The sequence below is a fragment of the Cyprinodon tularosa genome, unplaced genomic scaffold (assembly GCF_016077235.1).
Source record: "Cyprinodon tularosa strain WSP-4 unplaced genomic scaffold, ASM1607723v1 ctg162, whole genome shotgun sequence".
NCBI lineage: Eukaryota > Metazoa > Chordata > Actinopteri > Cyprinodontiformes > Cyprinodontidae > Cyprinodon > Cyprinodon tularosa.
In genome coordinates, this window is record NW_024038460.1 from 111,289 (window position 1) to 126,435 (window position 15,147).

Genomic DNA, 15,147 nt, shown 5'->3' on the forward strand with positions numbered 1-15,147 from the left:
CTTGGAAACAGTTTTTTGTTCTTGGTTAGGTGGATCAATGCCTGTAATTGAGGTATTTCTTGAATTTGGAGACACTTTAGCTTCTAGATCTATGGACACCGTAACAATCCGATCTGATTTTAACCGTTTTATGATTTGAATATGTTTCGGAGGTGATCTGGATCCTGGGACACCAGTTTGAACTCTTGGATACTGCTGGTTCCATAATGAATATAAAACTTGATAGATTTTAATCGATTTGAAATCGATTCCTTTACATTTTTGCAAAATAAAAGTGTAGGGAACGAGATCGATTCGTTTTATAGTGACGTTCACATTCAAATGTGCACCGTGTGCAAATGCCGACCCAAGTAACACGCCGCTCAGCAAGCTGTCCCAAATGAAGTCTGGAACCATTTTGGATTTAAAACAGCTAAAGATAATGTGCTGGATATGTGACATTAAGGTGACTTCCCACTACATTGATAATGAACGGCGCCTCGCATCTCGTGCTACAGACCAACAAGATGATTTCAAGTCAGACAGCTGCAAATATAGCCGATAAGTTTAACTAAGGACATTACCAAATGGAGGCTGACCAGCAAACACCCTGTAGTTACAGACAACGCTGCAAATACAGTTTGTGCCGTGGAGATAATGCAGCTCAGGAATGTCTGCTGTGTCCCCACCGTGTCACGTCTGCTTGCTCGTGTGAGGCTTCACTTTTTCCCTTTTCTTAAAACAAGTTTGCACTTTTGAGACAGTTTTGCTAGCATCTCAAGTTTAAAGATCCACTGTCTGATTTACAAGTTTGCACTTTGTGTTTAATATGACAGGAAAAAATAAAATAAATGAGTATTTTGAAACACAGTTGAACCACTTTCATTATTGTAAAAACAGATCGAATACAAATTAATCGATTTAGAACTGCACTGCAAAAACGTTCTAGAAATAAGTAAAGATTTCCTAAATTAAGTGTATTTCCCCTCAATTTGAGCAGGTAAATAAAATTATTTGCATTATGAGGCATGTCTGCGTAGAGCCGACTTTACCTGCCCCGTCCAGGAAGCAACTAGCTTGACGGCACTTCGCCTGCACGGTCAGTAAATACCAGCTGTCTCTGATCAGGGACGGGTAATAAGAGGCACAGCAATGATTCTGGATCAAAGTTAAGATGAAGTTGCTCTTTCAGCAGATAATCTGCACCATTAACTTTAACTTTTCTTTTTTGAAGCGAATGTCTAATTTGTAAAAACAAAGTTTTTTTTTTCTTTTTCGTTTTGTTCAACCTACAGAAATAGCTTTGAATGCAAGTGTTTTTCTTCCTGGTGGGGAAAAAAAACATATAAGTTGATATAGGGCTGTAGGGAATTGTGGAATTATTTAAAAGGAATAGTACACCCAAAACATGATTAGCCTTCATTTTCTACTCACCCCCATGCTGAACAACACTCTGGAGTACTTTTTTGATATCTCAAATGCATCTGGAGATCTGGGAGGCTTCTTGCTGTCTGCTGACATTCAAATAATGGAGGTCTATGGCGCCCGAGGCAGAAAGGTCCATAAAAGTCCACAAAAAACGTGTCAATATTCCTCCATACTGGTCGTCCAATGTATTCCAAGTGTCCTGAGTGGGTAGCATCCAGAATTTACGCGAAACAAAGTCATTTAGAATGTTTTTAGAGCATAAACAGTAGTGTATAGGATTTCCTAAAAGCGCGTTCACGACGCTACGGAAACCGCTGCAAACCAAACCAGATGAAAGTGCGCATTCAGCGTCTGGTCTGCCAATAATGCAAGCGTAGAAGAAGAAATGTGCTGTTTACCTGTGCAAAGAAAGAAACAACGAAAGAAAAATGTCTGAGGACTTCAGTGTTGAGGAAGAGCATGAGTTCTTTGCCGAGCTGAATGCGCTGGTTTGGTCTGCCGCGGTTTCCGTAGACTCATGAACGCGCTTTTAGGAAATCCTATACACTACTGTTTATGCTCTAAAAACATTCTAAATGACTTCGTTTTGAGTAAATTCTGGACGCTACCCACTCAGGACACTTGGAATACATTGGACGAGCAGTATGGAGGAATATTGACACGTTTTTTGTGGACTTTTATGGACCTTTCTGCCTCGGGCGCCATAGACCTCCATTATTTGAATGTCAGCAGACAGCAAGAAGCCTCCCAGATCTCCAGATGCATTTGAGATATCAAAAAAGTACTCCAGAGTGTTGTTCAGCATGGGGGTGAGTAGAAAATGAAGGCTAATCATGTTTTGGGTGTACTATTCCTTTAAGGACATTGATTACTAAAATTCATCATTGCAATAAATGATCTGCTCCAGGCTTCTTTTAAAAGAACTGTTCCTGATTGGTGGCTCCTGCAACTCTGCTTATACATGAATACCAAGTGTGGTTATGAGCCATGGAGGGAGAAGGAAACAGGTAAAAAAAGAAGCAGGAAGTAAGATTTAAAGGTGAAGGGTCACTTTAAACTCAACAAAAAGAAAGCTGCACTTCTGAGCTTCAACTGCAGCAGCTCAGCTCTCACACTGCGAGGCCTTGGGTTGGTCAGCATGGGAGATCATACCATTATGTGGAAATGGGGGTGGAGCTGAGAGGGAAGTTTGTATTATGCCTAAATAATATAGATAAATCAGCAGCTTACGTTTTTGAAGAATATACTTTTTTTTTTCTCTCTTTTTTTTTTTTTGGAACGAAAAACAAAAAAACTCTTAAGTAATCTAAAAGAGTTCTGTTTAATTTAAATTGAACTGTCCTTTTTAAAGAAAAAAAAATATACTTATATCCTGAACACAATCTGCAAGGAGAGCTTTTCAAAGAGCTCGCTTTTTATTTTGTTATTAAAAACAGAACTGAATCATTTCAATTTTTCAATAAGCAATAAGTTACTTTTTTTGTCCAAGTACTTCATTATTTTTTAGAATAATTGATTATTGAATTAACTGTTAGTAATTATAGTTGTTAATTCAATTCAATTCTGTTTATTTATATAGAGCCAATTAATAACACAAGTCATCTCAACACTTTACAGGTCACCCTAGAGTACTTATTTAGAGTTTTAGAGCCCTAAATAAGTACTTTTTAGTGCTAAAACCATTATTTCATAATATATATTTATAGCTGACTTTGAAAAGGCTATAAGGAGCATGACGTAGGACCTTTAAGTATCCTTGCAGATCATTTTGACTCCTTGGATCACATTTTGAATTCTTGGAAATGATGTGATACCTTGGAGGCCAGAACATTTTCATAGGGCTGGCCATTCAGAGACCAATGAAGCGGTGGCTGAAAAATGGACGGGTCCAAACAAATTCAGGGTCTATCTACGTTAATCGGAATGTACCAGCAGGAAAATCAACAAGCACAACATCAATATTTTCCAAATAAATCACCAGATTTTCACACATATTTTTAAACCTATGCTTTTTCATTTACGGTAATCATTTATGGTCCTAAAATAAAGAGCTGGGTAGAGTTAACATAACTTCTACTCTGCTAAGAGTCGCACTTTAACTGTTCTGTAAATATTTACCTCTAGGTTAACACGGGATTCATAGTAAGATGTGGAAACCAGAAATCAGTGATCCAGTTCCTCCTAAAGTTGCTCTATAAGCCTGGGGACAGAAATCTGTGCAGGTTGTCCAGGTTTCTCTGCATCAAACCTTATCCACCTGCAGCCATGTAAAGAAATGGTACAACCCAAATCTATTAGGTCAACGGTTTATATTGAAACATTTAGTGATAAATAAAACCTCCCAGAATTCTCTGGAAACATTTATAGTTTAAATACAACATGAGTGGTTTTAGTTTTATTGCAAATATTTTCCATATTTTACAGGATGTTGTTATGGAAGTAAAATTTTAGCCTGGGCTCTTTCACTGCTTGCGGAGGAAATCCTTGCTGCTTTCATCGGCAGAGCTGCTGCTGGTCATCTGCAGGTTCTTCATGTCCAAAACGTTCTCCTTCAGCGCCTTCAGCTCCAGCTCGGTCAGTGATCGCATGGACTGGAAGAACAGCAAAGCCAGATTATCATCAGAAATCTTGAAAGAACAGAACCGTGTTTTCAGAATGCACTCAACAGGAAGTACCTCCAGGTCTTTGGTGATGGAGTGGTTCGGCCCATGAGTGACTATCATGATGCGATAGGCCTTACAGATCATCTTATGTCCCACCTCCACCTGTCCAGCGTGCCAGTGAGTGACCCCCGCCCTCATCAGGGCCAAACCCAACTGGGGGTTATAAGGGGGATACAACTTCCTGTGTGGTGGGGGGGCAAAGCTCATGTTAAATCACAATCAGACTTTTGGAAACATCTTTTCAGGTTGTTAAAGGAGAAGTCTGGTCATATTCAGAATCCAAACCTCTGAAAATACTTTTATTACATACTGTTCAACAGCCCACATTATAAGTGTTTTTAATTAAGATACATTTTATTTTAATGTGCTTTACTGGAGGCAGAGATGGCAAAAGTACTCACTTTCTGTACTTGAGTAAAAGTACAGATACTTGTGTTAAAAAATACTCTGGTAAAAGTGGAAGTACTGATTAAACTTCTTTACTCAAGTAAAAGTAACAAAGTACAGGCTTGTAAATTTACTTAAAGTATAAAAGTAAAAGTAGAAACCACTTTTTTCATGCCGTTACATTTTAAATGGATGTCTGCCAATAGGACTAGATCTCCGTTGTGTTCATTTTCAATCATCTCGTCGTCCATGCTACTATGCTAACGCCACCGCCACCAAGCTGCGATGATTTGCCGGCAATGAATACCGCCGAATCTGTCCATTCATCTTGTAGTGGTGCGTCAAATGCAACGTAGATTCCCATCCAATTAGATTGAATTTGGTATTGATGACGTGAAAAATAATAACGGTAACTCCATTGAAATGATTCAAAACTAAAGTAACGAGCCAATGTTTTAAAATGTAAGGAGTAGAAAGTACAGATATTTGTGTAAAAATGTAAGGAGTAGAAGTAAAAAGTCGCCATAAAAATAAGTAGTAAAGTAAAGTAAAAATATCAGAAAAATCTACTTGAGTACAGTAACAAAGTATTTGTACTTCGTTACTTCCCATCTCTGACTGGAGGCATCCATGTTTGTCAAAGAACACTACTGCCACCTACTGGTTTGTGACGTCACGGTATCGGCTGTTGATCAAGTCCCAGTGCTGTATCTGGTGTTTGTCACAACGCGCTATTATCCAAGTCATCTTGAAAACATTCTTCTTCCAAATGTTGGCTACATATTACGGGTTTTTTCTCTGGCCAGAAGTTCAATGGCAAATCCTCCCTCTTCAAGTTGGCGATCCAACGACCAACCCGTCCGTGGAGGATCAGGAATCAGAAAGGTGGAATAACTCATTTTTTCCACTTTTACCCGATGTATTCCAGCATCCAGCTGCCATGCACGTGGGCATTGTCAGTTTCACTATAGCTCTGGTGAATTTCAATGGTGAAGTCCTCTGGAAATCTTCAATAATTGTTGTTGATTGCAGATGTGTCTAGTAGTTCCCATTGATTTAGCTTGGAAAGCGGGGAGAATGGCGCTAGGCTTACCGCACCGTGACGTCACTGCTGGAAGATGAGGTGAGGTGTTTCTATATTTGGGTAAAAATGGCCGCTCTTAGACTCAGTGACCGCGACGAAAAATATTTATTTTACTAATTAACGCTAAATTTGTTAAATCACCACGAACGTATTACTTTTAGCTATAAATAATGATCCATTTTCCTTTAAAGCTTTGATTTACTGGAAACTACCATTGCAGCGATACAGATACCAGTATCGGACGGAGCCCCGATTCAGCACTAAAGTGGTGGCATCGGTATTGGCCAGTACCAACAAATACCATTTTGAGAGCCAAAACTTTATTCAACTATTGTCCCCCATTACAGGTAGGCAATAAAAAAGTTCTACTGGACTCATTTTGTATTAGTATACGTTCACACTGCCTTCTGAAGTGACCCAAATCTGATTTTTATGCTCATATGCGACCTGGATTTGATCTTTTCATGACAGTCTGAACAACACAGATCAGATTTTTTCCAATGTGCCGCTTGGCTATGTGGTCCTGAATCCGATGCGAATCTGATCTTTTCAGACACAACCTGTGTCTGAACGATCCAATCTGAACACCATTAGGAACCGACATAGGTCGCTATTTAGCTTCTTGCTACACAGAAGCGGCAAGAAAAACAACAACAATGGTGGACCATAATGCGGAGAACAGTAATTTTTTTAACCATCTTGAAAAGATTGAGGTTTTAAGGTTTGTAAAGATCGCTAGATGCGCTTCAGCGCTACCATCCATGTTTACTTCCGTAAACGCACGCTTGCTTCTGACGTCATTGCGTCCTCTACTGCTCATGCGGGACACTTAAGCTTTACACAGGTGATCACATTCAAGTCATATGTATTTGGAAATGTGAACAGCAATGCAAAAAAATCGGATTTCACAAAAAAAAAATCGGAATTGAGCATTAAAGGAATAGTACACCCAAAACATGATTAGCCTTCATTTTCTACTCACCCCCATGCTGAACAACACTCTGGAGTACTTTTTTGATATCTCAAATGCATCTGGAGATCTGGGAGGCTTCTTGCTGTCTGGTGACATTCAAATAATGGAGGTCTATGGCGCCCGAGACAGAAAGGTCCATAAAAGTCCACAAAAAACGTTTCAATATTCCTCCATACTGCTCGTCCAATGTATTCCAAGTGTCCTGAGTGGGTAGCATCCAGAATTTACTCGAAACAAAGTCATTTAGAATGTTTTTAGAGCATAAACAGTAGTGTATAGGATTTCCTAAAAGCGCGCACCTGCGCGATCACGACGCTACGGAAGCCGGCACACCAAACCAGATGAAAGTGCGCATTCAGCGTCTGCTCTGCCGATAATGCAAGCGTAGAAGAAGAAATGTGCTGTTTACCTGTGCAAAGAAAGAAACAACGAAAGAAAAATGTCTGAGGACTTCAGTGTTGAGGAAGAGCATGAGTTCTTTGCCGAGCTGAATGCGCTGGTTTGGTCTGCCGGCTTCCGTAGCGTCGTGATCGCGTAGGTGCGCGCTTTCAGAAAAACCTATACACTACTGTTTATGCTGACAGATGCATTTGAGATATCAAAAAAGTTCTCCAGGGTGTTGTTCAGCATGGGGGTGAGTAGAAAATGAAGGCTAATCATGTTTTGGGTGTACTATTCCTTTAAGGCCTGCAGGGTGAACATAGCATTAGTCTTTTTCCTGCTTCACAAAGGTAGGCAGCAGCTTGACAAAGCCATGGTGGCAATTATTTTACATCCAAGTAGTATACAGTACTTCATATATACAGTACACACATCACTTTCAAACAGATGTTATTGGTATGGTATCGTATTGGCCGATACTTTATAACCGGGTATCGGTATCGGGGCCACAAAATGGTATCGACGCAGCACTACTGAAAACAAAAGGGAAGGTTGATGACGACATTGAGAATCTTTTTATTTTCAGATTTAAGTTTTAGTTGGAATAAAACATTTCATTTTTTCAAATATCAAAAATCTAAAAATCTCCTGCATCTGATTCACTCACCTGTAACCTTCCAGCATCTTCCGAGCGTATTCCGCCGCCTCAGAGAACTTCCTGAGGTAGGACAGCACCTCAACGAGTGCAGAGAGCACCCTGAGCTTACACAGGTGTGTCTCAGCCAGGACCTTCTCCTGCTTCTCCAGACACTGCTGACACAACTTCAACACCTGAGAGACAAAAGAGGAGAACATCATGGAGAGATCATTGAGCGATGGACCTCAGAGGAAGATGAAGAGCTTACCTGGCCGTGGTCTCCATCGTGGCGAGCTTTCTCAACCTTCTCCAGGGTCTCCTTACTGAAGGTGGTGACCTCTTTAACCACATCAGCAGAAGGCTGTGAGGGAAATCCAGTGAGGAGAGCAGGTGGAGTCATGAATAAGAAATCCAGAACATCTCACTGACCTTTTCTTCAGCAGCTGCTGCCATCAGGTCGTCGCCGATGTGCTGGGTGCAGTGATTACAGCTGCAGTCCAACTGGAAACGCTCCTTCAGCTGTTTCTGACGGTCAGCCGACAGGTTCAGGAAGTCCACGTAGCTGACGGTCAGCTCCTCACCCTCTGAGATCTTCCCCAGAGCTCGGAGCTCCATCCTGGGAGAGCGGGAGGGAAAGATGCCCTGACGATATGGCTCCTTTCTTCTGTCTGGGTCTTATTACTGCGACTGAGTGGCGTTTCATAAATAAGAACATTAATTTTACCAAACTGAGGGTTTGGTTCTACGTACCTAAGCGGTGAGTGCAGGGTGGAGCTCACAGCTGATCGGCTGCAGAAAACAAACAGTCAAACTTAGTTTCTGTTTAGATGTTGAGGTGATGTTCTTTAGCGAACAGTAAACTTCATCTTCCCCCATTCAGGGTCTTCTCTGAGGTCTTCTTTTCAAAAGCCCTGACTTTGCAAATCCACTTTTCCTCACATGAGGATCTCCGAATTATCTCAGCCATCAGCGGCCAATCTCTATTGTCTATGTTGGTCCCTACAGATGGAAGTCTAAACATCTTCAGGTCAATGTGTATCTTTTTTGGTGCTACAACTTCAATCCAAGCTTTACTGTCAGCAGTGAGAAGATTCTGGGATTTAAACCCCGGTCTGGAGTCTTTCTGCATAGTGTTTGCATGTTCTCCCCATACATGCTTTGGCTTTATGTAGCCTGGCAAACCAAATATATCAGACTGGAAAGGACTGGATAGAGCCTGATTCCAAAGGGTCAGCAGAAATGGGTTTGAACCAATCAGATAACCACAAATTTGTCTCTTTATATGAAAAAGCAAATAGAGCAGCCAGGTGTTAAGGTTTTAAATATATAGCCTGCTCATTCGATATGGTATCATTAAAACATCACTATTATGGTTAAAGAAAATACTACATTAATACTGCATTATGGGTAATTCTGGTGCTAACAGGGATGCATAATAAATTCCTGCATCGCCCGCTATGATTGGTCCAGGAAGTTTAGGCTGGAGTGTCTAAGGCTTGTCCGAATATCTCAAATTGTCGCTCCTTACTCCTGTTCCTTGCCCCTAATCTTTCACCTTTCCTGGTGTCAACAGTTAAAACTCTATCCAGGTTAGGAAAGGAACTCTGCACTGCTTTGCTAAACCCAGACAGCCTTCAGCCTTATACAGTATTATATAGCCTTTACATAGCATTAAACACACACATGAATGACAATGTTAAAATTAGGACAACAGCCATGGACAAGTGTCCATACGTCTAATATCTGAAAGGAACGGATGTGCATCAAGAATAATTGAGCCTTAAAGTCGTGGGAAAGCGGCTGTTCCAACGGTTGCATTTCCGAATTCTCCCGAGTGGTGCACGACTTTACACGAGTGAATAAAATGGATATGATTGGCATTTATCAAGGGGGCGTGATTGTTTTGGCGGAAGGTTCGCAAGCAAATTTGGTTGTGGCCGGTTTGTCGGAAGCATCTTGCTAATCTGTCCTGTTCTCTTCTGTTAACCTGTTCATCACCACTAAAACCAGGAAGGGGCTCAGAGATCACATCTGTTACTCACACCTCACCACCAGCATCACACCTCTAGTACCTCTGACATACTTATACAGCAGATTACAAACTATTTCCTCTTCATTTCTACATGTTTATTGAAGATAAAGGTGGTATTATTTTTTTATTTGGAAGGATGATGAAGGGTATGTGGCTATAGAATACAAATTAGAACTACTGAGTTAGATGAAAATGTAGTCAGAGGGTAGAGAGAGCAGAATTGTGCTCTAGATCCAGGTTGACTCCTTCTGATCTTCTTCAAAGTTCTCCTGAAACCTCCCCAAAGTAAACATCAATATGTGAAGGTTTTTGATCATTTCTTTCTTAATCACTGCAGATCAGAAGAATTATGATACCTGACAGCTTTTATACCGTGAAGGGAAGAGAAATCACCTACTTTCCGTGGTTGAGGGTGGCAGTGCAGTTGGGCCAGCAGTCATGATTAACGAGACTCAGGTTGGGAAAAAGTCCCAAACCAACAGACTCTAGCCCTCTTTGATCCTGCAGGGTCAGCCCATTAAATTTAATCTGCAGAGACACATGGAGAGTTCATGGAACCCTGCAGAACCAGAGCAAATTTCCCTTCTGAGGAGGTTTTACTGACAATCCCGAAGATGTGGCTGATGTATTCGGAAGGGTGCTGCTTGGTTCCACAGGACCAGAATCTCAGGAAGGTACGCACGTCCAATTCCAGCTTCTCCAGCTCCTCTGCAGGCAGATCCGTGAGGTGGTCCTGCAGCTGATCTACTGGCACCAGCTGGCTGTCTGAGGCCAAACCCTGGTCTCTATTTCTGCGCCACAACAGGCGAGCTGCCAGACTGGAAAGAAGAAGAGTAGAAAACAAGATTCTGGTCATCAGCTTCTCTGTGCCAAAAACTCCCAGAGTGGTTTTAAACCAATCATGATCCGTCCGGCTGCAGGAAGCTCTAGAACTTCTTACCGAACGTTCTCATTAGGAACCGAGCCAGACTTCCTGATGGCCGCACATTCCTGCTTGTGATCATCCCAGCCCGCCGTCTGGCAGGTCCGGTCGCAGTAATGGGCAAACCGGCACTGAGCGCATCGGTGTAGATTGGCCTGACGACGGAAACAGCTGTGGCACACCTGGGAGGCCAAACTGGGAGAGGCAGACATTCTTTACAGTCTAATGCTAATGTCCAGAACCAATCTAGTTATAACATCAGATTTTGTAAATAGATGCAAAAATGCAATAAATTGACTCAATTATATAGCTTATATAGAGTACAAAGATTTAAAGCAAGATTCCATTAAAGATAAAAATACAACAGACAATATAAAAAGAGTGTATATAGTACAAAAAAGCATAAAAAACAAAAATAGTTGTAATATCCTGGAGTATGTTTCCCTTAGATATAAAAATATCTGCACATTAGAGAGCTAAGGAAAGACTAAACAGTAGTTGACTTGGATTATTGCAGTTGTACTGCAGAGTACTGACTCATTACTGACCTTATGAATAAGTAGAAATAAATTACAGAGGCTACACAGCAGTTGGCATGTGTTATTGCCCAGTGAGAGAGAAGAATATTGCACACGAGAGACAATAGGTAATGTTTTGCATATGATGTCCAAGGAGGGAGGAGCTGACTCTTGTTCCTCTTCCTATCTCCTCCTCCTTTGCCCAAGTGAGGATGGCTTGTGGAGTAAAGTAGTTCAGCAGTCTGTTGGTCCTGCATTTGGAGAGGAGGAGCAATCTCCCACTGATCAGGCTCCTCTGAATGGTGAAGACAGTTTGCTCATAATGTCTAGCAGTTTTTTTAAGTGTCATTGTCTCTGCCACCATCCCCAGAGGGTCCAGCTTCTTGCAAATTATAGAGAAGTACATATGCGTCATACTCTTACAGCTATAGTGGATCCTTTCTGGGTGGCCGAATTGTTATAAATTATAATTAAGTTTAAAAAGTAAGAAAAATCCCAGGTTGCTATGGGGATTGCTGCCAATATGGAGGTAGGAGGAGAATGTAGCATTACGCTCCATTCACATCAAACACTTTCTGAGCATCAGAAAGACGTCCAATGCATCAACTTGGTGAACTTTGAAGTCAGACACTTGATCTGGGCGTTAAGCTGCTCTGTTCTTTTCCTTGCAATAGAGAGAATGCCTTGGCTGCTGTCGTTTGTGGTAAAAGCTGCAAATACTACAATATAAAATCCAATGTTGACATTTTTTATTGATGCATGTGTTTATTTGTTGTTTCACCACAGCTTAAAAAACGTTAGTTGATTTTTTTTATTCCCTTTTTAGATTGTTTCCTATTTCATTATTTTATGCAGATGTGGCTACCAGATCTGCTCTGGTCCTGTGCGTGCCAATTACGTTATGCTACATCATTGGCTGAGCGTTGCCACATGATGTAAAACGTTGCCCAGTCAACGATCTTAACATAATGAGGTGTCCAATCCGTGGGCCAAGTCGGGAACATCTGTAGCGTTAGCGTGTCTAATGACCGATGAAGTTTTACCTAATCGATAACAAAGCTGAAAAAATCTGTTCATGGTGAACAAAGTAACTGAACAACAACAACCGTTTGTTTTCTACAATTAAAATAAATGCTTTTTTTGTATAAAATCTCTATAAAGGTAATTTTTTAAGACGTTCCATTTGTCCTCCTCTGCCCTCAGATCTTAATAAAAAGAATAAAAATAAACTGAGACTTTTTGTGTCATCTTGCTAAATGTCAGAGCTCAGTCTGTCTTATAGGGCAGTACTTTCCTAGCCTCGTGAGACCATCCTGATCTCCCGAGCTTTCAAGGTTTCACTCGCAGATGAGTCTGGAGAATCTCCGTTGAAGAGAATTTGGAGCCGTTCACCAAACGAACGTCCAATCAGCGCTGGCTTTGAGGCGGGTTGAGGTGTGACGCAACAAGAAGCACCACAGTTCAGTCTAAAGAACATGGCGGCTTCAGCCGATGAAACTAGCGTTAGCGTGGCTATCGAGCAAGTTTTATCGGAATTACAGAGTATTTCTTCACTGAAAGAAGAGCAAAACACTGCTCTGGAGGCTTTTCTCAGAGGAAAAGATGTTTTTGCTCTCCTCCCGACTGGTTTCGGCAAGAGTTTGATCTATCAATTGGCTCCTCTTCATCGTCGCTCTGTTAGTACGTCATATGCCTCGTTGATCTGATTGGTTTATTTGGCCCGTCTATCACCAACATAGGCCAATCAGCTAACCAGTATTTTCTCCCCTTCCCAAAATTACTTCTACGGAAGGTTTCCAGATGGATATGCGGAGCAAATCCATCTGGCGGAGTCAGGTTAGTACTTTCCTTCAAGTCTGACAATGATAGTCATCTGCTTTTAGCTCCTTTAGATCGCCATTGAAATCTAAAATAATAGCAAATATAGGTAATAATGTGTGGAGATTCCAAAAGAGATTTGATCCTTGGGGTGTAGTACAGTTTGTCCGAGTGGAGTAGCCATATGTTGACATCATAAGAAGGGGCGGGGCCATAAGCAGATCTGGTACCTACACCGGCAGAAGCAGAGATCACGGTTTGCATGTAGTATCGGTCTCCAAAACACCCGTTGGATTGGCTTCTCTGATTGGTTGACACTCAGTGTCCAGCTGAAAATTTTCAGATTTCTTATCTGCTGCTTTGGATGCTTAAATGCACAAAATGTGCTGCAAGACTCACTTCCTGGGACTCTCTCTTCATATCGTTGTACCTCTTGATGCTCTTCAATACCATGTCCCATAAACTTTGCATCAAACCAGATGCCCTGACGCTTTAAATGTGTTTAGTGTGAACGCGCCATTATTTACAGCAACTGTGAAAAGATATTTGGCTGTAAAGAAACCGTCGAGCTGCAGTGTGAGAACTTTCTTTGATCGAACAACAAAAGCATCCAGGTCCAGTTACTACAGAACCATCTAGTTTTTGGAAGCTTTATTGAATCAGAAACTTGTTTTTGTTTTGGTTTATTCAGATGTTTTGAATCAAACAGGCCTCCAGTCAGAGATGTGCTGAGTCTGACCCTGACATACCTTCTAAGTACAGCACGTCAGGGTCAAGTTCATGTTACTGCCTTCGTGGGAGTTTGGAGAACAGAAACCAGACCCCAGCCCAGAAAAGGCAGATAAGTTTTATATATCTAAAAGAACATGAAGTAAAATGCAGCAGAATTATCTCCTACCTGCAGGTCTGATCCAGCCAGGTGAAGCTTACCTGTTGAAGACCACCGCAGCATAACTAGGCTCGGCGAACAGAACCTCCCCGGTGTTGATGTCCCTCCTGGCCCTCAGGCCTCTGCCTTTCGTCCCGGCATCAAACAGCTCCATGTTCCCAGCAGTCATGGTGGAACCAAAGCAGCTCCAGGAGATGAAGGATCGATGAGGTGGAGGAGGAACCGGCTGCTTCAGTGTCTCTCCTTGGTTTGACCCTCGCTGAAACCAAAAATAAACCCCCTCCCACCCCTCCTCCGGGGCTCCAACCTCCTTCCAGGGCGAGCAGAGAGACTGGACAGGAAGCTGCTTAGGTAAGAGGAAGCCTGGGGAGCCACAGGGGGTATCGGACCCTTGTTTGGGTCGGTTCCCCTCCGTGGTATTTTAGTCCCAGGCAGCTGGAGCTGTCCATCAGAGACACATGACAGGAATCAGATCTGCCCTTTTCTACTGCCTCTCACTCCCCTCACAGCAGCTGCATCAGTACCAGAACTTCTCAGTCAGAGATCAGTAATCTGGGGTTGGAAACAGAACCGAAACCTGCAGGTTCCAGATTAAAAACATGAAGTTACTGAGAAATACTCGACTTTTAACCAACGTGAAGAGAGAAGCACAGACCAGATGCTTAAAAAACACCATCACTAATCATCTCCTTCCTATCCCTCACCCACAACGACCTTTGACCTCCAGCTGTGACTCGGTGGGAAACGTCCAACTCTGCGGACTTCAGCTGCAGATCACTGCAGAAAGTTCAATTCATAGCAAGAACTAATAAAACATTAAATATATGAGTAACAGTAAGCGTCCATTATCCATTCATCCATCCATCCAGTCATCCTTCCATCAATCATCCATTCATCTTATCTTACAGTCATCCATCCATCAATCCAATGATCCATTTATTAATCTGCCAATCTAGTCATCCATTTATTCATCCATCCATCCAATCATTCATCCATTTGTCCATCTATTCATCCATATGTTCATCTATTCATGCATTTATTCATCCATCAATTCCTCTGTTCATCCAGTCATCCATCTATTCATTCTTAAATCCAGTCATTCATCCATCCATCCGCTTATTCATACATCCATCTGTTCATCCAGTTATTCATCCAACCATTGATCCATTCATCTGTTCATCCAGTCATTAATCCATCCATCTATTAATCCGTTCATCCAGCCAACGGTTCATCCAGTTATTCATCCATCCATCCAATGAACCATTAATATTCATCCGTCCATCCCATCATCCATTTATTCATCCATCATCCATCTATTCATCCTTAAATCCAGTCATTCATCCATCCATCTATTCATCCGTTCATCCATTTATTCATCCATCAATCCATCTGTTCATCTGGTCATCCATCCAGTTATCCCTTCATCATCCATCTAT

General features: G+C 41.7%; 1 protein-coding gene across 1 annotated transcript; it reads right to left on the minus strand.

Annotated features, from left to right (window-relative positions):
• Positions 1-3,771: 3,771 nt before the first annotated feature.
• On the minus strand, positions 3,772-14,027 carry smyd1a (SET and MYND domain containing 1a). The gene is made up of 10 exons (XM_038280659.1): positions 13,753-14,027; positions 10,505-10,681; positions 10,169-10,382; positions 9,962-10,092; positions 8,283-8,321; positions 7,962-8,148; positions 7,801-7,893; positions 7,563-7,726; positions 4,083-4,251; positions 3,772-3,998 (listed from the first exon to the last, which is right to left on the minus strand). The coding sequence occupies exons 1-10, from the start codon at positions 13,878-13,880 to the stop codon at positions 3,870-3,872; spliced, it is 1,431 nt and encodes a 476-aa protein (XP_038136587.1). The 5' UTR covers positions 13,881-14,027; the 3' UTR covers positions 3,772-3,869.
• Between the last annotated feature and the right edge of the window lie 1,120 nt (positions 14,028-15,147).